General features: G+C 39.1%; 1 protein-coding gene across 1 annotated transcript; it reads right to left on the minus strand.

Moving 5' to 3' along the window:
* Positions 1-1,013: 1,013 nt before the first annotated feature.
* TLR3 (toll like receptor 3) lies at positions 1,014-18,996 on the minus strand. The gene is made up of 5 exons (XM_017659252.3): positions 18,594-18,996; positions 7,306-7,756; positions 5,611-5,802; positions 1,683-3,535; positions 1,014-1,461 (listed from the first exon to the last, which is right to left on the minus strand). The coding sequence occupies exons 2-5, from the start codon at positions 7,747-7,749 to the stop codon at positions 1,233-1,235; spliced, it is 2,718 nt and encodes a 905-aa protein (XP_017514741.3). The 5' UTR covers positions 7,750-7,756; positions 18,594-18,996; the 3' UTR covers positions 1,014-1,232.
* Positions 18,997-24,978: the final 5,982 nt, after the last annotated feature.

Genomic DNA, 24,978 nt, shown 5'->3' on the forward strand with positions numbered 1-24,978 from the left:
TTCACATTTTGGGGAGACTGTAACTCTTTCAGAAGCAGCAGCACAATGGATTTTACTTTCCCCAGGATTATGTGAATTTAGCCCTGAGAATATGGAACTACTTAAACCAAAGTTCCAAAATGTGACATCCCTAAATCCAGCAAATAAGTGCTTTAAATGTGGAAATCAACTTAGTTTTATAATCTCATCTCTCTGTATATTTGAATACTACAACTATAAGAGTTTTGAAAAACTATTCATGTCTATTTTAATGATGAAACTTTTTATTGTAAGACAAAAATAAAACTTAAAATAATTGTCTTTCTGAATGAGGACTAACACACAAACATACTATTTTATGGTACAGCAATGTACGTCACGGGCATGTACTATGCCATGCTTGTCATCACTAATTGTACAGGAATACTTACAATCTTGTTTAGCATCACCATTTTCCAGACCAGGAGTCAAAGAATCCCAGTGGGAACGAGTGATCTGGCCAGGGCCATCTCCTGAGTCTGTGACCAGGGGGACAAAACACCGATCCCACAAGCCAGTCTGCTAAGTGAACCTTCAGGAAGCAAGCTTTTCTGCATTACTTTTAGGTCAGGGAATTGTTTCTTCTAACATTTCCTAAGCAGAAATCCAAATAGCAGGAAAATACAAGTGTTTATTAAGAAATAAAAATGAACTGCAAATGTTTTCTGACCATGAGTCTGTACATTAAAATATTATTTAGCATTTAACAGAATCAGCACTGGGATGGACACCACTAAAATACAAAGCTTTTCAATTCAAAAAATACTGTAACTGAACTTTTAAAAAATATGGGTATATTTTTACTCTTTTACAATTGGAATAGCATTGTACCCATTAAAACAATGATCTTTTATTCTGAGTACCTCTAAAAACAAAAACCAAATATAATTATCACCAATGTTCACATAACTCTTAACTTTTCTTTCAGTGAGGAATATTTTTAAACTTTCTGAAGTTGTCATGGATCTCAGTAACCAACTGTGTATTCATTGGAAGAGGATATTCTTCTATTTATTTATTTGAGGTCAAATTAAGTCAATTGGTAATACAAGGTCTGAGATAGGGAGATTATTTCCACAGAAGAGATAACTGTGATAAAATAGAATCACCTATAAATATGAATAAACAGATCTACATTATTTTCAAATGAAACAAACTTACCACAGAACGTTTTAAATTGGGAAACTTACTCTTTTGTTAGTCTTTACATAAATTTAATGTGCTGAATTCCTGGATCCAAGTGCTACTTGCAATTTATGATGAAAGGCATTTATCCGTTCTTTTTGAACTGGCCAGTTCAAGATGCAGTGAGATTTGAACATTCCTCTCCGCAAACAGAGTGCATGGTTCAGTTTATGATCTGGAATCTCCTCAAGAAAGATCAATATAATAGAATCCAGATTTTGTTCAATAGCTTGCTGAACTGCATGGTGCACTTTGAATCTAAGTAAAAATATTTATTGAAATAAGTTATATTTCTATATACAATTTTTAACAGCCAATGAAAGCTCTTAAAACTTAAAATTTCCCTTATAATTTACATTACTCTGTCACAATCAGATTGCTTTCTTAATTTCATTTTTCATATTATCTGAATTGTGAGTAATAATGTTAGTGATATTTAAAAGCTCAACTGAAAAACAAGTACATAAAATTTCACCTACCTTCTGCATAATGGGTCTTTTAATAGATGCTGAGTTATAACAAAGATAGTTTTTCGGCTCTTTTTGATGCTATTGACAATTGATTCAAGTTTAAGGACACCTGCCTCAAAGTCCCTTTCTTCAAGACAAAATTTGAGAGTTTGATCTCTTTCTTCCATGGGGGAGAAGTGTTCCCAGACCCAGTCCTTATCTTTATAGGCATGCACGATATATGCCACATATTCAAACTGCTCTGGCTGGTTGTCTATTTCTTTGAAACCAAGGATTCGATGCACTGAAACATTCCAATAAAAAGATATCCTCCAGCCTTCAAAATGAATGAGCAGTACAATAAAGATAAAAATGAACAGGATACTGGTGTTTATCATGAAAAGGAGTTCAAAGGGAGCACTGTCTTTGCAGGGCGATACATCAAAAAGCACCACTGGGAATCCATGATATTGAGGCGGAGTGTTGCAGAGATAATGGCTTGAGAGCTCAGAGATGTTGGTATGAGTACTGTTAATCCAATTCACAAACCAGGCAATGCTTTCACAGGTACAATCAAATGGGTTAAAGCGCATATCTAAACTACTCAGGTTCTGGAAGGCTGGCCCAAAAACATTCTTCTCAACTGATGTTATGAGGTTCTTCTGAAGGTTCAATGACTTTAGAGATGCCTGATTATCAAAGACAGATGGGGGAAGTATGTTTAAATTATTTAATCCTAAATTGATGCTCTTTAATTCAACCAAGTCTTTGAAGACCTCTGCTGGGATCTCATCAAAGCCATTAGACTCTAAGTTAAGGATGTGGAGGTGAGAAAGACCCTTTAGAAAATAAACAGGACCACTGGGGTTTGCATGTTTCCAGAGCCGTGCTAAGTTGTTATGCTGCAAATCCAGAATTTCTAGCTTCTTAAGACCCTCTAACAGTTCACCATTTATGTTGGCTATATTGTTGTTGCTTAGATCCAGAATGGTCAAGTTATGAAGAGGGTAAAAGGGTGAAGGGGAGCTGTCCGCATTTTTAAGGGCCACCCTTCGGAGCATCAGTCGTTGAAGGCTTGGAACCAAGGCAAAAGAGTTGCTAGTCAGTTTTAGGTATTTGTTGTAGGAAAGGTAGATTTCCACAATATTTTCTAGACCTCTCCATTCCTGGCCTGTGAGTTCTTGCCCAATTTCATTAAGGCCAAGGTCAAGTACCTTTAGCTGGCCCAACCGAGAAAAAGCACCACCCTCTATTTCTGAGATTTTATTTTTGGTTAGGTTGAGTATGAATAAGGGAGAATGAGCAAGTGATACAAATGTTTCATTTGTTAAAGTGCGCAAACTTGTGAAGGAGTTGGATAGAATTAAGTATTTCAGCTTAATCAATCCTGTAAACATATTACGTTTTATGCCTGGAATGTCGTTATCTTCCATGTTAAGGTACTCCAAACATTTCAGCCACTGAAAGGAATAATCATCAATCCTGGGAAAGGAAGTAAGGGAGGTGCTTTGTTTAGTAAAAGATCGTCTCATGTTCAGGTATCTCACATTGAAAAGCCCAGAAAAGGAACGAGAAGACAAATGCCCTAGATTATTATACTCCAGGAAGAAATATTCTAGATGCGGAAGCCAAGCAAAGGAATCATCGTCAATCATGCTTAAGCTGTTACGGGAAAGGTCGAGCATGGTGAGATTCGTGTGCTTTAGTCCCGTGAAAGTCATGTTGCTCGTTCTGTACAGCTGTGTGTTGCTCAGGAACAGATGCTGAATGCTTGTGTTTGATAATTCCAAACAAAGCTTCTCGGTGAGAGCGGGGCCCAGCTGGGCGTTGCTCAGGGACAGGCCAAATAACTTTCCCACAGCATGAAAACACCCTGGAGAGAACTGAAGGTGGGGGAGAAAAGAGGTTAATAACCAAAACACAACAGCGTTTGTATGACCCTTGAAAAACTTAGCCCCAGTTCTTTACTCAGTCCCCCTCTGCCCTTCACCACCCTCTCTGGGCTTTCTCCCCATCTGGCTCATGCACAGCTCCACACCCACCTGGTGCGCCAGGTCCTTACTCCCCTTTCCCCTGGTCAATTTCTACTAAGCATTCGTCAGCTTAGACGCCTTCCTCAGGGGGCCTTTCCTGCCCTCTCATTCCAGGCTAAGTCTGGCACTTTTACTTCATCACACTGGGTACAAGAGTAATTAATGAGCTATCTGTAAAGTCACTATTGGGGGAGATCTTTCTCTGGCTTAGGAACCACTCTTCTCAGTGAGCATCCTGGAATGAATGGGCGGATTTTATTATGCAACCATGATGTGCACTTCCTCTACTGTAACCCTGAGTACCAGCTGTACTCTTTGTTTCTCTACAAGGTCTTCTCCCGACTTTATTCCATCACAGTGTCTCAGGCTCCCTTCCTCTCTGCCCCCATCCCCTCCCCAGAAGCCTTGGCTGCTCTGGGACTCAGCGCTGGAACCCGAGAGAAGGAAGCTGGAGAGGGGAGCAGGCAGTCCTGGGCGGCGGGACACCAGGGGAGCAAAGACCCTCTGTGTGTTCTGCCTTGTCATTGGTGGGGCGTCAGGGCTGATGGCAGAAAAGACCAAGATGTGGAAGGAAGTGTGTTTTAGTGTTAAGCAGATTACTAAATCAATTATGGTAAATTTACATGGCAGGATTATTGTGCCATAACTAAATTTTTGAGTAACTTTTAATGACCTGGAGGATGTTTATGATATGATATTACTTTTAAACGGCCGACACACCATCCTCCTCAGAGAGGCAAGGTGGCCCAGCTGTTAGGAGTGCGGGCTCTGGCCTAACACTGCCAGAAACCCAGTGTCACCACCTGGTCACCTTTCGTTTCAATTTACACTTGTGTAAATGATGGCAAGAATAAGCTGGTTATAGGACTATATAAACTTGTCACAGTGCCTGACACACAGTGAACTAACTTCTCTGTGAATTTCAGCTGCTGTTGGTTTTTCTCATCATTACTTGGAGTAAAGCTGCAGGTAAACATACCCAGATACAAACATTGCTTGTCTCTGGATTGTGGGCTTTTATATTTTTTATTTTCTCCCTCATTATTTATATATTTTATAGGATTTCTACAACCAATGTTCTAAACAGAAAAAAAAGGCTTTTCAAAAATTAACCTGACTAGCTTGCATAAACTGTTTAATTATTATCTCAGGATAATTTTGTGCAGTCTGTTTTTATGTCTAAACATCAATCCAGCTTTCAAAAATCTGATTTTGTTTAGAGTTTCCAATATTTTTATTCTCAGCTTGTAAAGAAATGTAATACAGACATACCTGTATATAAAAATTATCAACAAACTGGAGATCATGGATCCAAAAAGAGAAGATTACTTAGATATAATAGGAAGGTTTTTATAGTAATTTAAAGCTAGTTATCACATACTGAGCACTTACATGCCAGACACCGTATTAAATTCTTTACCACACAGCCTCATAAAGTAGTGTTATTATTATGCCAATTTTAAAACTGGGGAGTAGGAGTAGAGAGAACTTAATAATTATGTAAGAGATAATAAAGCCCAGGTAGGTTGCCGGCTAACCCAACTCTAAAGCCTGTGCTCTTAACCATTGTGCTGTTTTAATTCTTGCAGAGATTTTGGGTGATAGATATTTCACAAGTGAGGAAACGGAGTCCCAGAAACGTTAAGGAAGTTCCCCAAGGTCAAAGTACTGGTCTTAATGGAACAGGGATTTTAACCCACTTCTTTTTTTTTGACGGCAGAGCTTCAGCTCCTATGTGTTACCAAACTCCCTTTCTTGTGAGGGGAACATAAATAGCCCTAAGCAGAAAACTCCGAAGGATTTCTGGAAAACCCGGCAAAAGTTACCCCTCGCCCCAGTGCTCCTTCAGTTTTTTCCCAACTGACACAGTTAGGGACTGCTGCACTTAAAAGTAGGGCACAAAACAATCATACCTTCCTTCTTACCTCTTTAATTTGATTTGATGACAACTCTAATTTTCTTAAAGACGAATTGCCTAGGAAATCAAGTTCTTCGGGTCTTAGTGCATGAATTTTATTATTTGATAATAGAAGCTCTTGGAGATTTTCCAGTTGGAGCTGAGTTCCTAATTTCGTAGATGACAAACCATTATGAGATAGATCTAATTTGATTAACTTCTGAAAGAGAAAAAGTATGTACATAAGTTAGTCTTGCCATCAAAAAATATTTCCTCTAAATGTCTGTGAATCCTAGAAATAATTTAATAGAAATTATTTACTATTTAAATAATTTAAATGTCACCTATTATTATTCCCTAGAAAACTGACAGTAGGGGTAATAAAAGATCTTTGTTGTGATTGAAAATCCCATTGTTGCAAGGATTTTGTTTCTTACTTCAAGAATCACTGAATTTCTCTTGCTAAAATAAAAGACTTAGGCCTCTTCATTCATGATGTAAAGAATATTCATACTAAGCATTTATTTATTTATTTGCTTATTTATAATGTAAGGAATATTCATGTAGTTTATCATATATTACCTAACATATAGTGTTATGTATCAGCCTTGAAACTAAATAACAGTAAAAAAGAGGAAAAAATGTTTTCTTAAAAAGCATGAGTAGATCTTTGCCATCCATGAAATCCTAAAAAGATTTTTATATTGAGAAAGACTGATAGTTATGTAAATTATGCATCTTGGAAAGCCCAGAATTTTTGTTTGTTTTGTCAGTGCTATAGGATATTTTATCACTCTGTGGACCTGTGAACATGTAAACTCAGGTAAAAGGTGAGGAAAAGCTGATATACATTAGGGCAAAATCTTATGTAATGTCTATTCAAGAGAACAAGGTTTCTATTTATATTTTAAAAATAAAAGTACAATTTTGCCAATGATTACTCTAACCAGATTTTTAAAGTCTTCATGTCCAAAGACATTCATCTATGTCAGAATCTAAGAGGGCACAAAGAAAGAATTTCAAATCGCTAGCAAGCAAATCACTTTATGAATGTTTCTAAGTGTATTAAATGTGTACGCTATTCTTGGTACATGAGGTCAAGGAATGAAGAAAACAACGAGTTTTGAAAATGATCTTAAGAAAGGTACTTAGTAATTGTCTCAGATTTAGAGACAATAACATACATTTTTCACAGATTTAAAATTCAAGCAAAGTACTGAAAAAGGCGGGGGCAGACATTGGAAAGGCAATATTGTGAGGAGATTTCTTAAATCAAGAGAGGTAATTTTAAGCTGAATAATTTGCTTTATCATGTATCAGTTTGATTTGTTTAAGTCAGAACTGGACTCCACATTTTTTTTCTTTACATCAGGTGCTAAATCAGCAGCACTGAGAGTTTATTTCTTCGTGAGATATTCTGATTCTTCACTGATCACCACGTCTTGTACCTAAGTTCTATTTTGAATGGGAGGAAGCAAGAGAGACAGAGTTATTTTAAAGATTGAAACTGATTTAAGATGGTATTTTCTCTTTTGAAAACATTTCCAATCGTAATGGCAATATTTGTGTGTGGGGTCCCCCTCCTTCCCATTTGGGCATATCTAATTTCTTCTTCACCTTGACACTTAGCCATGAAATCTAAAGATGAATGAGTGACTTGAAAACTTAACATTAGGTAACAGGTTTTTCATTTCTTATTTGGAAATGAACATTCTCATCTTACCTTCAGATTTTTAAAGGGATTATTTTGAATTTTCTGGATTGAGTTGGACATTAGATGGAGTTCGGCCAAATTTGTGCAGAAGATAAAAGTTTGATCTGAAAGGTGAGACAGCTCATTGTGTTCAAGGTTCAAGATTTCCAACAAAGGGAGTTTCTGGCACAATTCTGGCTCCAGTTTTGAGATGGAGTTAAATCCCCCATCCAAGATAGTAAGCTGGCTGTAGTTTGTAAAATTGGCAGGTGGTAATCTTCGGAGTTGATTATGGGTAAGATTCAACACTGTTATGTTTGCCGGGAGGTCATCGGGTACTTGAGCCAACTTCAGATGACTGCAGTCAGCTACTTCATGCCTAACAGCACATTTATTGGCAGAGGAGGCACACAGTATCCAAAAGGGCAACAATCCCACAAAGAAGTAGAAATGACAAGGCAAACTCTGGTTCATGTTCTGCCTGAGAAAACAAACACACCAAAAAGTAATGGACCACACTGCTGACATATGCTTTCACATGAGTTGGTGTATTCCTTGTAAAAATGTATCACCAAATGTGGCTATGTATGATCTTTGTGTAAGATAAATTCTAGCCGAAATAAGCAGGCAAAGAGAGGGAACAAAGGGCCAGGTAATTTATTTGAATGCCCCTGGGCGAGGTTCCGCAGCCTGGCTGTCACAGGCTGGGGAAATCACGCGAAAGTAGACAGCGAGTTTTTAAAGAAGGGAGGGGGAGGCAGAGCTTAGATTTACAGGGGTGCGAGGATTGGCCAGCCTAAGGCACATTTTTCAGGTTGGGAGGAGGCAGCAGCCGGGGACTTCGGCACGTCATCAGTGTCTGACGTGCTCACCCCTCTGCTCAGTGCCTTCAACCTTACATTTCAGCCTTTTGGTCATAATGGGCAACGACTTGATCTGGCTACTTCTGGCTGACAAAGGGCGTTGTGTGTGTGTGTCGGTGGGGGGGGGGGCGTTTCGTAGTATGTAGCTACATTGCTCTGACTGCAAACATTTTACACCGTTTTCTCTAAAGGCCCTCACTTCACTCTGTCCAAGCTCATGGTTTTTGTCTCATTTTCTTTTCTACAGATAGAGACTCTAGCTGCTGCCAGGGAAAAGGGGCGACGACCGTTCTGGCTGCTTCATGCTAAGAAGGGGCGCAGTAAAGGGTGCAGCTAGGTCTCTATCACTGGTCAGTTGAGAGGGCCTCAGAAAGTTGGCACTTTTATTCTGAAAGGACAAATTTGATGAGATTAAGAATGCATGGCTGAATATGAGAACTAGACATATGAAGAGTTTAATTGAGAATTATAGCCAGGTATTATGGGGAAACTAAAATTTTGGATTGAGTTTACATCTCAATGACTAGTATTAGGATTTTGTATAGATAAGACTGCATTATTGAAACAATACTTTTCTCTAAAATCACCCTTATTTTTATTAGAAGTAGCTAGATTAAGAAAATAATTAACACTTGGCTTTGGCTTTATTATTTGCATAAGTGCATCGAGAAGAGCAATTGATTACATGGGATCTTTTAAATGTGCTTTGCTGGAACTTTTTGTTAGGAATTTCAGATTGAACTTTTAAAGGCCTCTCGAGGCCAAAAGCCAAGTAAGACTTGCCATCAGGTTGTGCCTGCAGGACCTGTAGATTTGAGTGAATTCTTTTCTTCTTGAGGTTTCTAAGACATTCCTGAGGTTCTTGCACCTGCCAGGAAGTGACCTTCTTTACTCACCTGGCAAGGCTGCTGGGAACCCTGTGAGCAAGGTACCAGGCCAGTTCTTCCAAGGGGCTTTGTTGGCTTTATAAAGTCAATCTTAGTTCCTTAAAGCTGTCTGTTCATATCTGAATTTATACACGTGTCTCTCAGGTATGACGTTCCAGTCAAAGCCTTGGTGATATAACTAATCTTTTTAATTGGTCCTCTTACAAGGAAAGCAGATTCTTATTGAACTTGTGCAAATAAACATACTACCATGAAATATAAAAATAGTCACTGAGAGTTTTTAAATTCTGGAGGGATGAGGTAGAGAGAAAGATAAAGTTTCAATTCTGCTTATAAAGGCAGTCATTTACTAAACTGTTGTCAGCTTAAGAGAAAAAGCTTAAAACACTTTATCAACAACATTTGAAACAAAAAGTCACAAAATAATTTTCTTTAGTTTACTTAATCCTATGTAACTAATACTTGTTCTGCTGAAATCTAGTTTTTTATTAGTTTAGGAGTAATAAAATAGTGAGTATAGATGACAAAAGATTTATAAACAACAATGGTTAAAGATCTGATGAGAGCTTACTGTAAGACAGTTGTCATAAGGAAATTTGGATATTTCTGTAACACAAAACATTCAGTAACAAACTTTAGCATCATTCTCTGTGACAGTGCCTTCTAGGTAATTAAGTAAGTAAATAAGCCAAATTAGCCAAATATTTTCTCAATGAGAAGAAATGCTTCTGACATGTTTCAGGCCTTTTGGAAAATATCAGAGTGAACTAGAGGTAAAAAGCACTTTTTTGAATTTGATTTTGGGAAGCTGTTAAAAGTTTTAAGGCACTTGCTTAAATAGGATTATAGGTTGCTATGAAGCAATACTTTTCTATTTAACCAGAATGACAACAAAATACCTCAAGGGCAAATAAAGAAGGTTACACAGTTGTTAGCAAACTTTATCTTTTAGTCCTTTTAATATTAAGATTTCATTTTCTTAATATTCTGACAACTGAGACTTTAGGCTTGAGAAATTGCTTTGATAAAACAATTAGAGAACTCATTGCAATTTTTTAAATATTAAGAGCAGATTAACAGTTAAGAAAACTTTGTCTTTTTAACTGAAAACAAAATTTTAATTTTGCTGTGTATTTGATACTGAGATTTATTTGCTACACTTATTTAGTTTACTTATTTTTAACTACGCTAGGTTATTTACAAGACCTTTACTGAATATTAGACAAAGCCAAGGCTTTAGGCACTTATTCTTAAAAGATTTAGCAGATAACATCAACTTAAATGACATTAGGTAAACTTAGGCAGCTGATAACAACAAGGACATGCCTGCCTCAGCCAAACTCAAATTAGCATTAATGCTTAACATTTTTTATCAGATTTCCTGGAAGTTTTAGAATGCCTAATTTTCACAAGTGCTTGTTTTTCAATCAATTTTTATTAATACCATCCAGAGGTAGGAAAATATTTCTCATTTACACACTAGACACACAAACATACAAACTGAGACACAACGACTACAGTCAGCAACACTTTTTACACAAAAACATGTACACAGGTAGACAAACTGATATAAAGACTTGAGTTACTAATATCTAATTGCCTTGTTTTTCTTCAGCTTCTTGTCCATGGCTTCTGGAACCAGAGGGCAGGAGGAGCGTGTTCCAGTGGGGGAAGAGGGCGGTGAAGGCGGAAGGAGGGGGGGAGGGGTGGTGCAGCCACCGGAAGAGGAGAGCAGGACGGCGGGACGGTTGAGAATGTAGGACTTTTAAGACGGCGGCGACACGTGTGAAGACAAGGGACTTAGAGATGGTGGTGGAGAGAGGGGGAGGGGATTGTGAGCTGAGGGACACAGGCGACTGAGGTCTTCTGGTGTATCTGAAAAGGAAGAACGACTGGGAAGACTAAGAGGCTGATGATCTTTAACTGGAGATCGGGCCAGGAGAACCTGAGTCATTGAACAGTTAACATAAAGGTCTGGACGGGAGCGCCAAGTCCCAAAAGCCTGCACATACGGGATTTCACTCTACTCTCCACTCTAGCGGCAATAATTAGTTAAGTTGGTGAGGAGGCCAAATTGAAAGTTTCCTCAGGGGGCCAGCGAGATTGATTGTCCAAGGGATACTGAGGCCCGGCCTCAGAGCAAAGAAAGACTAGCTTCTGTTTGCGAACTTCCTGGGACAAACAGAGTAGCCAGATTAGAAATGAGACACCGCAGCAGGGTCTGAGCCTCCGCTTTTGAGGGCTGGTTCCCCATGTCTGCGCCACTTCCCAGCTAATCCCGCTGAGAGGAGCGCCCAGCATCCCAAGTGCACCAAGTCAGGGGAGACGGCCTGGGAGCCTGGGTGAGGGACGTCTCCTCCACTGCAGGGCCAGGGGCGGGTATCCTGGATACTTGCAATGGATGGGCTGAATGCCCAGACCTGGACGTATGCACGACTTCTTAAGGACCAGGTGAAACAGAGTTAGGAAGGGAAGCAGACCGGGGGAAACTGAGGGACTCACCAGAAAAAAGTCCAAGCAGTGGAGAGCAGGCTGTGGTCCCGGGTCGGGGAAGGACACTGGGCGCTCCTCTCAGTGGGATTAATTGGGGAGTGATGCAGACATGGGGAACCAGCCCTCAAAAGCAGAGGCTCAGACCGCACTGCGGTGTCTCATTTCTAATTCGGCTACTCTATATTTGTCCCGGGAAGTTCACAAATAAAGGCTAGTCTTTCTTTGCTCTGGGGCTGGGCCTCAGTATCCCTTGGACAATCAATCTCGCTGGCCCCCTGAGGGAACTTTCAATTTTAGCCTCTTCACCACCTTAATTAATTATTGCCACTGGAGCGGAGAGTAGAGTGAAATCCCGTATGTGCAGGCTTTCTGGACTTTGCACTCCCGTCCAGACCTTTATGTTGTATTCAGTGACTCAGTTTCTCCTGGCCTGATCTCCAGTTAAAGATTGTCAGCCTCTTACTCTGCTCAGTCCTTCCTTTTCAGATCCGCCAGAAAACCTCAGTCACCCGCCTCCCTCAGCTAGTGATCCCCCCTCCCCCTCTCCTTCCACCTTCACCCCCCTCTTCCCCCACCAGAACACGTTCCTCCCGCCCTCTAGTTCCAGAAGCCACAGACAAGAAGCTGAAAAGAGGGAAGGCAATTGAATATCAGCGACTCAAGTCTTTATATCAGTTTGTCTGTCTGTGTATATGTTTTTGTGTGGGGGATGTTGCTGACTGTAGTCATATCTCAGTTTGTACGTTTGTGTGTCTAGGTGTATAGATGAAAAATATTTTATTTAAAAACTAGTGCTTGTGAAAATCGGGCATTTTAAAACTTCCAGAAAATCTGATAAAAATGTTAAGCATTAATGCTAATTTGAGTTTGGCTGAAGAAGGCATGTCCTTGTTGTTATTAGCTGCCTAAGTTTACCTAAAGTCATTTAAGTCAATGTTATCTGCTAAATCTTTTAATAATAAAATGCTTAAAGGCTTAGCTTTGTCTAACATTCAGTAAAGGTTTTGTAAGAAATCTAACATAGTTGCTAAAAATAAGTAAACAAGCCTAGCAAATAAATATCTTAATAATAATACTGTATTAATGTATAACAATATATATATATATTAAACAGCCTGAGAATTTTTGTAGTAACCAAAATTCTTAGTTTGCTAAGTTATATAGACATATTTTGTACCTAATAAGAAATTGTGCTATAAAGCACATTTCCAAAAATGATAATAAACGTTCATAAATGTATCAATCTGAAGAATGCTAGTGTAACAGTTTACAGTAGCCTATTTTTCAGTGTTCACTGAAGGTTAAAGTAATAGTTTTAAGTTCTAATCAAAACTAGTTTAAGTAGTAAGAAAAACATTTCTGCATGCTAAAAAATGTCTTTTGATAAGAGAAAGTAACTTTGTTCTAAAGTACAGCTGTTTATTTAGAAAGAGAGATCTAAATGTAAAAAGAGTTTGTAGAAGAATTTAATATGGTCATGCTATATAAAATTAAAGCAAATGAGTCTCAGTATCAAGCACACAGCAATATTAGAATTTTGTTTTCAATTAAAAAGACAAAGTTTTCTTAACTGTTAGTCTGCTCTTAATATTGAAAGATTGCAGAAAGTTCTTCTAATTGTTTTATCAAAGCAGTTTCTTATACTTAAAGTCTCAGTGAGCTGTTGGAGTCTTTAAGAAAATGAAATCTTAATATTAAAAGGACTAAAAGCTAAACTTTGATAACAACTGTGTAACCTTCTTTATTTGCCTTTGAAGTACTTTGTTGTCATTCTAGTTAATTGGATAAGTATTGCTTCATGGCAACCTATAATCCTATTTAAGCAAGTGCCTTAAAACTTTTAACAGCTTCCCAACATCAAATTCAAAAAAGTGCTTTTACCTCTAGTTCACTCTAATATTTTCCAGAAGGCCTCTGGAACATGTCAGGAAAACTTTCTCATTGGAGAAAGTACTTGGCTAATTTAGCTTATTTATCTGATATATAATTACCTGCTTAATTACCTAGAAAGCACTGTCAAAAAGAATAATGCTAAACTTTGTTACTGAATGTTTTGTGTTACAGAAATATCAGAATTTCCTTATGTCAACTGTCTTACAGTAAGCTCTCATCAGATCTTTAACCATTGGCATTTGTAAGTCATATTATTTATAGTCACTGTTTTATTACTCTTAAGCTAGTAAAGAACTAGATTTCAGCAGAACAAGTATTAGTTATATAAGATTAAGTAAACTAAAGAAGATGATTTTGTAGCTTTTTGTTTCAAATGTTACTGATAAACTGTTTTAAGCTTTTTCTCTTAAGCTGACAACAGTTTAGTAAATGACTTTATAAGCAGAATTGAAACTTTATCTTTCTCTCTACCTCATCCCTCCAGAATTTAAAAACTCTCAGTGACTATTTTTATATTTCAGGGTAGTATGTTTATTTGCACAAGTTCAATAAGAATCTGCTTTCCTTGTAAGAGGACCAATTAAAAAGATTAGTTATATTACCAAGGCTTTGACTGGAACATCATACCTGAGAGACACGTGTATAAACTCAGATATGAACAGAGAGCTTTAAGGAACTAAGATTGACTTTATAAAGCCAACAAAGTCCCTTAGAAGAACTGGCCTGGTACCTTGCTTACAGAATTCCCAGCAGCCTTACCAGATGAGTAAAGAAGGTCACCTCCTGGCAGGTGCAGGAACCTCAGAGAAGAGAGGAATTCACCCAAATCTACAGGTACTGCAGGCACAACCTGAGGGCAAGTCTAGCTTGGCTTTCTGGCCTCAAGAAGCCTTTAAAAGTCCAATCTGAAATTCCTTATAAAAAGTTCCAGCAAAGCATGTTTAAAAGAGCCTATGTAATCAATTGCTCTTCTTGCTGCATTTATGCAAATAATCAAGCCAACCGTTAATTATTTTCTTAATCTGGCTACTTCTAATAAAAATGAGGGTGATTTTAGAGAAAAGTATTGTTTCAAAAATGCAGTCTTATCTATACTAAATCCCAATACTAGTCATTGAGATGTAAACTCGATCCAGAATTCCAGTCCCCCATAATGGCCTGGCTAATGCCCCTACTGGGCACCTTAATAACAGTTTGTAGTTCACTCTTAGTTGCCCCTTGTGTCCCCAGGTTCCTCCAACAGCGGCTAACCCAGATGACCCGGGTCGCCACCAACCAGATGTCACTTCACCGTTACGCACCTCTTCCCACTGAGCCCCCTCCTTCGGCCTAATACCAGCCTCAAACCCCCACGACGCCCCTTGTCAGCCAGAAGAAGCCAGATTGAGTCGTTGCCCATTATGACCAAAAGGCTGGAATGTTAGGCTGCAGGCATCAGGGGAAGGGGCGAGCCTGATGGACAAGCTCAGGCCTCACCAAAGGAGGCAAAGAGACCAACAGGTTCCGGTCTGACAACATTCCAGAGCCTGATGGGATAACCCTCCCAACTAGAGCCCTTCCCCCAAGCTAACGGATTAGTGGTAACTTTCCAGTACCTGGCTAAAGGCCAAAGAGACTCCCATGTACCCTAGAAGAGCCAATCCTGCGCCACTGCACACCTTTGCTCTCCCTCCCCCTGCCTTCTTTAAATACTTGCTGCCTGTCCTGCTGGGTGTGACTTCTCCGGCCTGTGTTTCAGACCGCGGAACATCACCCGGGGGTGGCACTCAAATAAACTACCTGGCCCTTTGTTGGCTCTCTTCGCCTGCCTGCTTCGGTGGAAATTTACTGGAATTTATCTTACACCCGGGTTTCAGCACCAAATGTAAGATAAATTCTAGCTGAAACAAGCAGGCGAAGAGAGGGAACAAAGGGCCAGGTAATTTATTTGAATGCCCCCGGGTGAGGTTCCGCGGCCTGGCTGTCACAGGCTGGGGAAGTCACGCGAAAGTAGACAGGCAGCGAGTTTTTAAAGAAGGGAGGGGGAGGCAGAGCTTAGATTCACAGGGGTGCGAGGATCGGCCAGCCTAAGGCGCATTTTTCAGGCTGGGAGGGGGCAGCAGCCGGGGACTTTGGCACGTCATCAGTGTCTGACGTGCTCACCCCTCCCCCAGGTGCCTTCAACCTTACACTTTGTACTCACAAATTTGATGATACACAAGTATATATCCTGCAAGTAATGCATCAAATGGATGTAATTCTAACAGCACAGAAAAGTGAAAAGTGGACCATACATATTCCCTTTCCACAGCAGGAGAATTAAAAACAGTAACTTGACAGTTTCTGTTTTTAATTCTCTTGGTCACCTTCATAAATCTAAATAATATGCTTGAGCATCTGTTTCTTCATTTACTGATGTTAGGTATTTTCTTCCTGCTATAAAAATAAGGAACTTAATTATAGTATTCCTTCATCCTCTTCACAACTTTTCTTTAACTAAAGAAAATTTTTTAAAATTTATTTTAACCTGTAGTTACATTAAAAATTTTAAAGACTATACCTAAAACTCCTTTTATTATCAAATAACTTTAGACAAAATCTCTTGACTCCTTCCTAATCTTGTGACAGAGAAATGTGTGCCCCTGTATTTTCCACACACTTCTTCCAACCTTATAATCCCCAAACTGTCAGCTATCTCATTGCTTGACAATATCAAGAGATAAAATGTTAGCATTTTTATCCTGAAACTATTATAAGTCTGACATACTTGGTCTAGATCAATTCAGAAAAATCTGAAGTCAATAAATACCATTTACAATTTTATGATTATATAAATATTCACTGCAGAATCAGTCAGACATTGAGAAAAATAGTGATTAAGACAACAGACCCTTTAAGAATTACAACCTCTTGACATGTGTCTGGCAAGTTCATTCATTTCTCTCAGGCCTTAGTTTCCTCATCATGTAAAAATAGACAATCAGAGTAGTTCCTCCATAGATTATGAGGGTTAAAGGAGATAAGCCTTACAGTATCAAGCATAAAGCTGTATTTAATGTTACTGCTGTTACTATTGATCAGTACAATAATTCATGATTTATAAATGTATAACTATTTCCTATTTTGTAAACGTTTTACTTCATAAAGAAACTCTACACAAAACAAAGACAAATTACATCATGAGACAATCACAGTAAACCATTAAACAAGAAGGAAATAGTAGGGAAAGCCCAGCATGGAAAATAACTAAAATTCAAGGAAACTCATGATGTTTAGAAAACTTGGAGAAGCTCCTGAGGAGCTCAACCTCGGGTTAGGTGGGTGAGACAGTACAGAATCTGGGGCCATCTTCCTGGGCTGGGAAGCAACCAACATTTTCCCCGAACAACTACACACGATCTTTGTTTAAGGAGGCCACATTCCCTTAAGACTGCTCTATTTTTCAGTTTCTTTTTAAAGAATTAAAAGAACATCCTTGGTTATGAGGCATCCACAGGTCACTTGACCCTACTACTTGGTCTAAAGAGAGAAAGTAATAAAGTTAAGCATTTACTAATACGTCACTTACAAAATCCAAAGGTCTTTAAAAGTTTTAATAAGAATCTTTACACTGTAAAAGAATTGCTTAGGAAACACTGCATAAATGACTCTGATTTTGATATAAACTTTTTATAATTCCTATAAATTAAATGTCATCATGACTAATATTTTAACTGGGTGATTTGAAGACACTTAAATAACAATCATAGCTTTGCACATAGAAATCAAGGAAATATGCTTTTAATTTATGGAATCTTTGGATTTCACAGAGTTTTTAAAGTACTAATATTGCTTGTGAATAAAACATGAGTCTATCTGAGCACAGTGAAATGAATGAAGAAGATATAACCCTATGCTTCTAAGCAGGTGACCCTTGAATATCCAGGGTAATATGAATTCTTCTCCCTTACACTAAATCAATTCTTCTCAGGAGAACATAAGATGAATTGCTTCTAAAGGAAAGATACCCTGATGGATACAAAACTTTTCATCGGCAATATCAGCCACTAGAAAATAGTGATAAGCTTTCAAAATGTTTAGGGGAAACAGTTTTGAGCCAAAATTTCATTTCTAGCTGAACAATTAAAGAGAAGGGGAAAAATATTTGTGATATGCAAAGATTAGCTACGTTTATAAGTATGCATTCCATATGAAAAAATTCTAGAATGTGCTTCAGTAAAACAAACAAAAGTACAGTTAAAGGATGAAATGAGAATGAAGAAAAACTTGCTGTTGAATGAGATGCAACAGAAACAAAGAAAGATAAAGATAAATGAAAAACAGACTCACTCACTGGGCCTTCCAATTTTGAAAGGCCTCATCAGGGTATAGAAGATTGACATCTCTTTGCCCAAGACAGAATTGCATCGTGATTAGGACATGCAGTCTCAAGCCAGCCTACTTAGCTTCAACCACTATTATTTACAGTTTGGCTTGTACAGTTTGCTTTGAAAATGCCCTATTTTTTTTTCTAACTGTATCCAGAAACATCTATCTGCAGGCACACACCCACACATAATTGTACTGCACAGTTGGGAGGCAACTTCCTAAACTAGGACTACCCAAGGCAGACTCCATGACCGTCCCACGAACTCAAAGTTGACAATGCCAATTTATGAACTTCCTATATATCTGAGTATCTTCCCACGTCTTCTCATCTTCCTCCATCATCCATTATTAGGCCACGGAAAGCCATTTTCTTAAGCCTAGGAACACCTGAAACGTACGTGCCTTCTCAGGGCCCCTGTCATACAAGCCAGCTTGTGTTTCTTCTCCCGTCAACACAACGGAGAAGAGGAGAGAAGCCCTTGTAAGCTCACAGGCTTGCAAGACAAAGATGTGAGTTTTTTCAAAAGGCTATTGCAAAATGATTTCCACAGCCTCCCTAATGTGCTATAGAACTTTATGAAGGAAAGAAAATTAATCATTGCATAAAAGCTTTTCTCCTGTTAATTAGACATTTCTGCTTATTATTTGTACTCTGAGTTATAAGGCACTTCTCCCACACCTGTCACCTACCTTCTCTTCCATTTTCCTGTTGAGTGACTCTGACTAGCTTTCAAGCACCAGATCAAAGAAAGACCAAAGAATGCTAAAGCCAATGTGCCTTCAAGCTTTACCCAACATGACAGATCCCATCCCAGTAAGAGTTTAAAATATATACCTTCACTTAACTCTCACAACAGCTGACCATTCCACAATCTCCAGATATTACTAGTTCATTTGTCCAAATCCAATCGTTTTCATCAGGAAGTGTGGCAAGTCTGCTGCAATGTTGAAAGTGAAACTAAAGTTTGTTTTTTTTTTGAAAGCCTTTTATAATTGGTGCATTCAAGAAAGGGCGAAGGCAGAAAAAAGCACAATATCAGAGGTTTTTAAATTCTATAAAACGTCTTGTTTTTTCTTCTTTCAGGTACAGTCCCATGGGTTTCATTAAAAGGGTCACAGATTCAGCAGCAGAGAAAGTTGCAAGAGTGACAGCTCACGGCTAGTACTCTAGAGGTTAATAACTAACTGGCAGTGAATTCCCTTTTCTTTTTTTTAACCAAAGACGGATGCACATCTGTCACAGTCTAGTACAGTGTGGTCAGAGCACAGAAAAAAATGCAATCCCCAATCAAAGCCAAGGACTTTCACTTCTCTTCTCTTACTTTACCTTCTTGGCAAACCCTGTAAATCGAGGACTGCAGAAATCCAGCTTTTCCTCCAAGAAGAGATGAGTCTCACAGCAGAGAAAGGGCTGGCTGTGGCAAAGCCAAGAGTCAGTGCGAACTCATGCGATTCCACCTTCCATAGTCAGAGCCTGTCAGGGGACAAAGACATCTGCCCAGAGAAAGGTCAGATCCACTATTTCATTTGCAGTTAACTCTACTGACTCCAACTAGTTAAAGGAATGTTTTGTTAAGACCAGAACACATTTTTTATTCTTGATGTAGTGTGATGTAATAGTAGAACTATACTGTTGTGTAGTCAGTGATGACAATTGGAAGGAATTGTAGAGGATACTTAATCTAATTCCCCTGCTTGAGAAATGAGCAAAAGGAAGCCCAGCAAGGTGAGAAATTTGCCCAAGGATATACCTCAAGTTGCTAAAGAAGTACTATGCAAACAAGTATAGTGACACAACAGCCTGAAACAGTTGAAATATGTCAATAGCTTGACTTGATTGCATAGGTTTGTGCTGTGGTGCAAAATATCCTTCCCTGGCCCCCAGTCTTATTAGCTGGACCACCTTGTGGTTATTGGGCTCATGGTTATAGTTTTCTGTTTTTCAGTTGTCCCATCTGTAAATTAATAACCCTAAGCAAACAACTGTCCTGAATAAATGATCATCCCCCACATCTACCGGTTGGGATGTGCAATAAAGCATTCCTAGTTTACAGAAGGTTGCTTTGTGGTGAGCTCCTTGAAGGCAGGGTATGTTCTTTTGTGTTACAGCTCTCCAGCCACTCCTGCATGGTAGGCTGTACTTCGGCCTCCAATGAACCAGGTTCCTCTTCAGTATTTAGAGCCTTTCACTATCCTCTCCCACACTGACTTCTGGGCGTGGCCAGGGGATATTAGTAAGCATGAAGCAAGCCAAGACTTGACATGTATTTGCATAATGGGATTTACCTCTTCCCTAGAAGCCAGTGCTGAGCTGCGAGAAACTTAGCCTTATGCAATGACAACGAGGACTGAGGTTCCGGCCAGCAGCTCCAGCTGAGCACCCAGAAGATAGCCAGCCTTGCCTTGCTGTCCCTGGGAGTGAGCCAGGGGAGGGAGGGGATCTCCAATCCTATGTGAGTCACCCCAGCTGAAGCCACATGCAACAGAGCTGAGCTGTCCACCAAGTCCTGCAAAATTCTATAAGGACAAACAAGTAAATAACTGTTTTCAACCAAACCAAACCCAAGAAGAATCTGGAGTGGTGTGTGTGCACATTGGCTGCATGATGTGTGTTCTCTCTGCAAACCTCCATGTCCATCTCTTACACATTATGACTCCTTGCACACCGGTTTTCCATAATGTTGGCTGAACTAATGAAAGGTTTCATGCAGTACTTTTTATTGATGGTCTCATAATACAATAATTGGTTTAGGCTTGATACCAGTTCACATCCAGATATTACTAGTTCTCAATTCTTGCTAGTTTCTCTATATAGCACAGATCAGTCTCTCCACTATACATTTCTTAATTATGCATTAACTTATTTAATTACCATGGTGGTAGGTGCTACAGGAAGAAGCTCACTTTTTCCCCTTTTTCAGAGAACTAAATCAAAATCATTTTTATTGTATGTCCATAAATGTAAAATAACAAGTCCAGTGTTCACTGGTATTTCACAGTTTGATAGATCAGCCAATCTCAAAATAAAAATGAAGCTGCCTTATTCCCACGTGAGCTGAGATCTACAGAATTTCAGAAGTCAAAGTCCCTTAAATGTACTACATCTGCAATTTTATGGTTCCCTCCTTCAACCCGAAGGAGCACTTTTTAAGGAGAACTCAGTAAGATAATGAATGGAAGCAGTCTGAAAGAATGGCAGGTTACAGAGACTGGAAAAGCAGTTGAAAATTCCTAATTATAAGAAGACAATAATTGGGAATTTACTATTTACATTTCTATTAAACTTTAAGGACCCCTACCTCTCTCTGCCTGCTTTTAAAATAATTCTTAACAAGATAATCATTGTTTTTCAAGGACAATTATGACCATTTTAATTCTAAGCAAAGACTTTGCTAATGATTGAGGACAGTGTGTAATCACTAGAAGTCCAGTCATTTCATTATAAGATTTGTAAACGAAGACTTGATTGGGGCTTTCATCATCACCAACATCTGTGATACCAGACTACCGACGAGCATATGAGATGGTCTTGACAATCTCCTGTATAAATCAATTTAGGAATGAAAAGTGCATCATTGTAACTTCTGACAACATATATATAGAGTTGAAATTGTGGGGGCAAACAGACTATGTGAAAAGGCAGACCAATATTAGACAACACAATAATTATACTGTGTTGAATATAATAAAAGAAAACCTCTTTTTTTCCTCTCTCTTTATTGTTGGACACCATGTTGCCAGCCTCTCTGAGGTCCAAATAAAGAAGGAACTGATTATTGAGGAATATTTTAATTTGTGCCAGCACTGAATATCCCATTGTCAGGGAGCTAGTGGGGATTTAAAAGAGTCCATATTATGCACGCATTGAATTCAGAATGGCTCTTAAGAATTTTTGAAATACACATTCGTTAATGGAAACAAGGAGATTGGACTAACCCATCTTCCCCGTGTAAGCAGGAAGCCAAAGCAAACCTTCTCATCGTTACATCTCACAAGTTTATAATGTGATGAACATACTGTAGCCCAGATAAAGAGTTGAATTTACCCATCTAGCATTAGACAGATGGTCATTTTGAAGGGCTCACTGGTCCCCCTTCACAGTCACCATAAAGAAAGGACATGGTCCTGTTCTGTACCATCTGAAATTCTGGAAAACATTTCTTTTTCTTTTATTCTTTTTGAGCGCTTTCTCTCAAATAAAAGTGCAGTTCTTACCAGTCATTTCCACCGCTGCTCACTGAGCTTCAGCCTGTTTAAATTAAGTTCAACCAGACCACAAACTCACCAAGAATTTCAACAAGAGGAAATAGCACTCTGTCCTCCCTGCTACTCTCACGTAAGTCCACTGAGCAGGGTCAACCTTGAATGGCCCCTCTGAAGAAAGAAACCACCATTTGACACACAGAGCTTCCGGCTTAAGCTGAATATTTATTTATTTATAATTGTACAGGGTATTTGAAAAGCAGTGACATCTGTCTCTTCTAAATCTGTAAACTAGGTGAGTGTGAATGGGGTCTCACTCTTCTTTATTGACAATCTCATGATATGGCTAAAGGCTCTTCAAACCCTATGCCTTGAATTGGATACTCATTTACTAAAATAAAAAATAAAATTCTAGACTTAACTTCACTACCATCCTACACTTTAAACATCCTAATTAAATTTAATCTGATGTCCCCTGGGCATCCAGTGAATAGAGTTACAAATGTCTGACAAAACCATTAAAGAATCACACTTAATGCAAGGAATTTCAAACTATCAAAAGCAACTAATAACTTATCCTAATCATACTGAACTGGTCATTGGTAAGAGTCAATGCTCATGCAGATTGGTTTCCATTTTGTGATGCAAACTTTGAATCAAGAAGGACAACTAAAATGAGAACCCAGAGTTAGAAGGGTTGGACAATTGGTTTTGACCACACTTCTTGCTTTTCACCTAAGAGGAAGCTTTATCTGTATCATGGGATGGTTTGTAAGAAGAATATGAGAACTGATCCTTAAGAAGTGAGAAGTAAAAGCAGGAGGAAAGAAGGGAACGGGAAGGTTTACTATGATAAAAATTTGAAGATAAAATACATAAATATAACAAAATTCAGAGGGCTCCAATACAGAGTTTATACCCTGTGTAAAATGCTAGTCCTATTCTTTATCTAAAAATAGGTCTATGTAAGTGTTGGATGTACCCTTTAACATCATCAAAAGAAACGGTAACATTTGTTTTTTTTTTAATTACCTGTTTGTATTTGTCCATCCAAATTTCTATGTGTTTTTCACATTTCCATTATTGATTTAAAAGTTTTTTTTGAACATTCTGGAAATTAGCCTTCACTCAATGTATTGCAAATTTTTTGCTTGATAAGTTGTTTGTTTTTAATTATTTTTAAAGTGGTTGTTTTAACTACATAAAATTCCTCAAGAGAGTGATTGATATCAAAATGGTAGACTAGGAAGTTTCAAGCCCTTATTTCATGGAAACATCAAGAACAAGAGCTGAACTAACCTTATGGCAGCTCCGGAGTAGACCGACATTTCTACAGAAACCAAGTGAACACCTAGTCAAGAAAAATCTACCTTAAACACGATCAGAAGATTCACAGCACTTCCACTGTTACCCCGTCCCCTCCTCAGCTTGGCAGGGTCTTCACCCAGAAGATGCACCAGCCCAATTTCCAGTTATCTTCCTTGAGCAGGAGGTTGTAGGGTAAACCTTACTGGCAACATTCTAACCTTTCTGGGAGCTTCTTAAAGGACTGGTCTCTGTCTCATCTAACATCTCTGTCTCATCTAACACGGCTATCAGGCCGGGGAAGAGCAGCAGCCACTACCTGTGAGAGCTTCAAGAAGGCTAGACACGCACAGATACCTGGGATAAGAGATTACAGGTGAGGACATGTAATAGACCATATACGGCCCTGAGGAGAAGCTGGAATGAGACTCTTTGGGATACTCAGACATTCAGAAACAGCCGTGTGTATGAGCGAATTGAGAAAGCCTCCCACAAGCCCAGGAAAGATGCTTTCTCAGAAAAGACCTAAGAGACCTTGAGCTTTCACCTCAGGCTGATCCTTAAGCTCAGAACACAGCTGGTGAATTAGCGAAGCACTGCTCCAGCCCACAACCAGTTTGCAAGGACCAGGAGAGGTGGCTATTTTTCCAAATGCACAATTTTCAATGAAAAATCACAAGGCATACAAAGAAACAGGAACACATGGCCCATTCAAAAGAACAATATAAATCTCCAGATACTGTCCCTGAGGAAGCACAGACCTTGAATTTACTAGATAAAGACTTTAAACCATCTTCCTTAAATATGCTCCCAGAGCCAGGGGAAACAAGGATGTGGCCTGAAACACACCGGGACACCTGACCTGGAAGCGCAGCTCTAGTGGCCTATCACTCCTATGCCCTAAGGTGGGCCCCCAGCTGGGCCGGTAGCTAATTAGCACTGTTTGTTTTGAATATTCTCATATCAAGAAATTTTGGGTAAGGAGAGGTGTGGCAGTCACTGGTGGACACAGCAGCCAGGCTGAAGCTCATCAACAGGTGGTGATTTTGTTCTAAGTTGCTCTCACAGTAGTTTAGAAACAATTAGTTAAACAAAGCAGTTCCTTCACAAAGGTGCTCAAGAGTCAGTAGTCATGGCCGCGCCATCCTGCTCAGAGTGCCCATTGTTTTTATAAGATTTAAAGATTCTTTGGATCAGGTGGCAGAATGCAGTGACAGGCAGATGGAGAAGCGGAGCTGCCGAGAAGGGGCAGTTCCGTATGGCAAGTTGGGAGGGGTTAGCTGTTTTCTCATGCTTCCTATGCATTGACTGATTTGAATAATTTCTTCAGGCTTTGGGGCACAGGGACTCTCACCAGTGCTCTGGCACCTGGCCCTGGGGCAATTAGGGCAGATGCTTAGTGGTGCGGAGTGTGAAAGTCTAATAAGGGAAGTGAGTGGGATACACATTTCATCAGCTGCTCAAGAAGGGGATGTGACTTGCCTTTAACCAGGACCTCAAAATTGGGTCAAAACAACAAACAAATTATATTACATTAATAAACTAGAAATAGAGGAAACTTCCTCCACATAATAAAAGCTATTATGTGGAAACCACAGCTTCCATCATACTTGGTGGTGAAAGACTGAATGTTTTTAACCTTGGATGAGCAACAAGACAAGAATACCCACTTTTTTGCTGCTTCTATTCACCATAGTGTGGGGGATTCTAGC

This window comes from Manis javanica, chromosome 12 (genome assembly GCF_040802235.1).
Source record: "Manis javanica isolate MJ-LG chromosome 12, MJ_LKY, whole genome shotgun sequence".
Lineage (NCBI taxonomy): Eukaryota > Metazoa > Chordata > Mammalia > Pholidota > Manidae > Manis > Manis javanica.

Coding starts and splice junctions, on each gene's coding strand:
- TLR3 (XM_017659252.3), bottom strand. CDS start 7,749: ATGAACCAGAGTTTGCCTTGTCATTTCTACTTCTTTGTGGGATTGTTG. Junction 5,803..7,305: donor ATCCCTTTAAAAATCTGAAG/GTAAGATGAGAA, acceptor TTTCTCTTTCAG/AAGTTAATCAAATTAGATCT. Junction 3,536..5,610: donor CATCAAATCAAATTAAAGAG/GTAAGAAGGAAG, acceptor CCCCACCTTCAG/TTCTCTCCAGGGTGTTTTCA.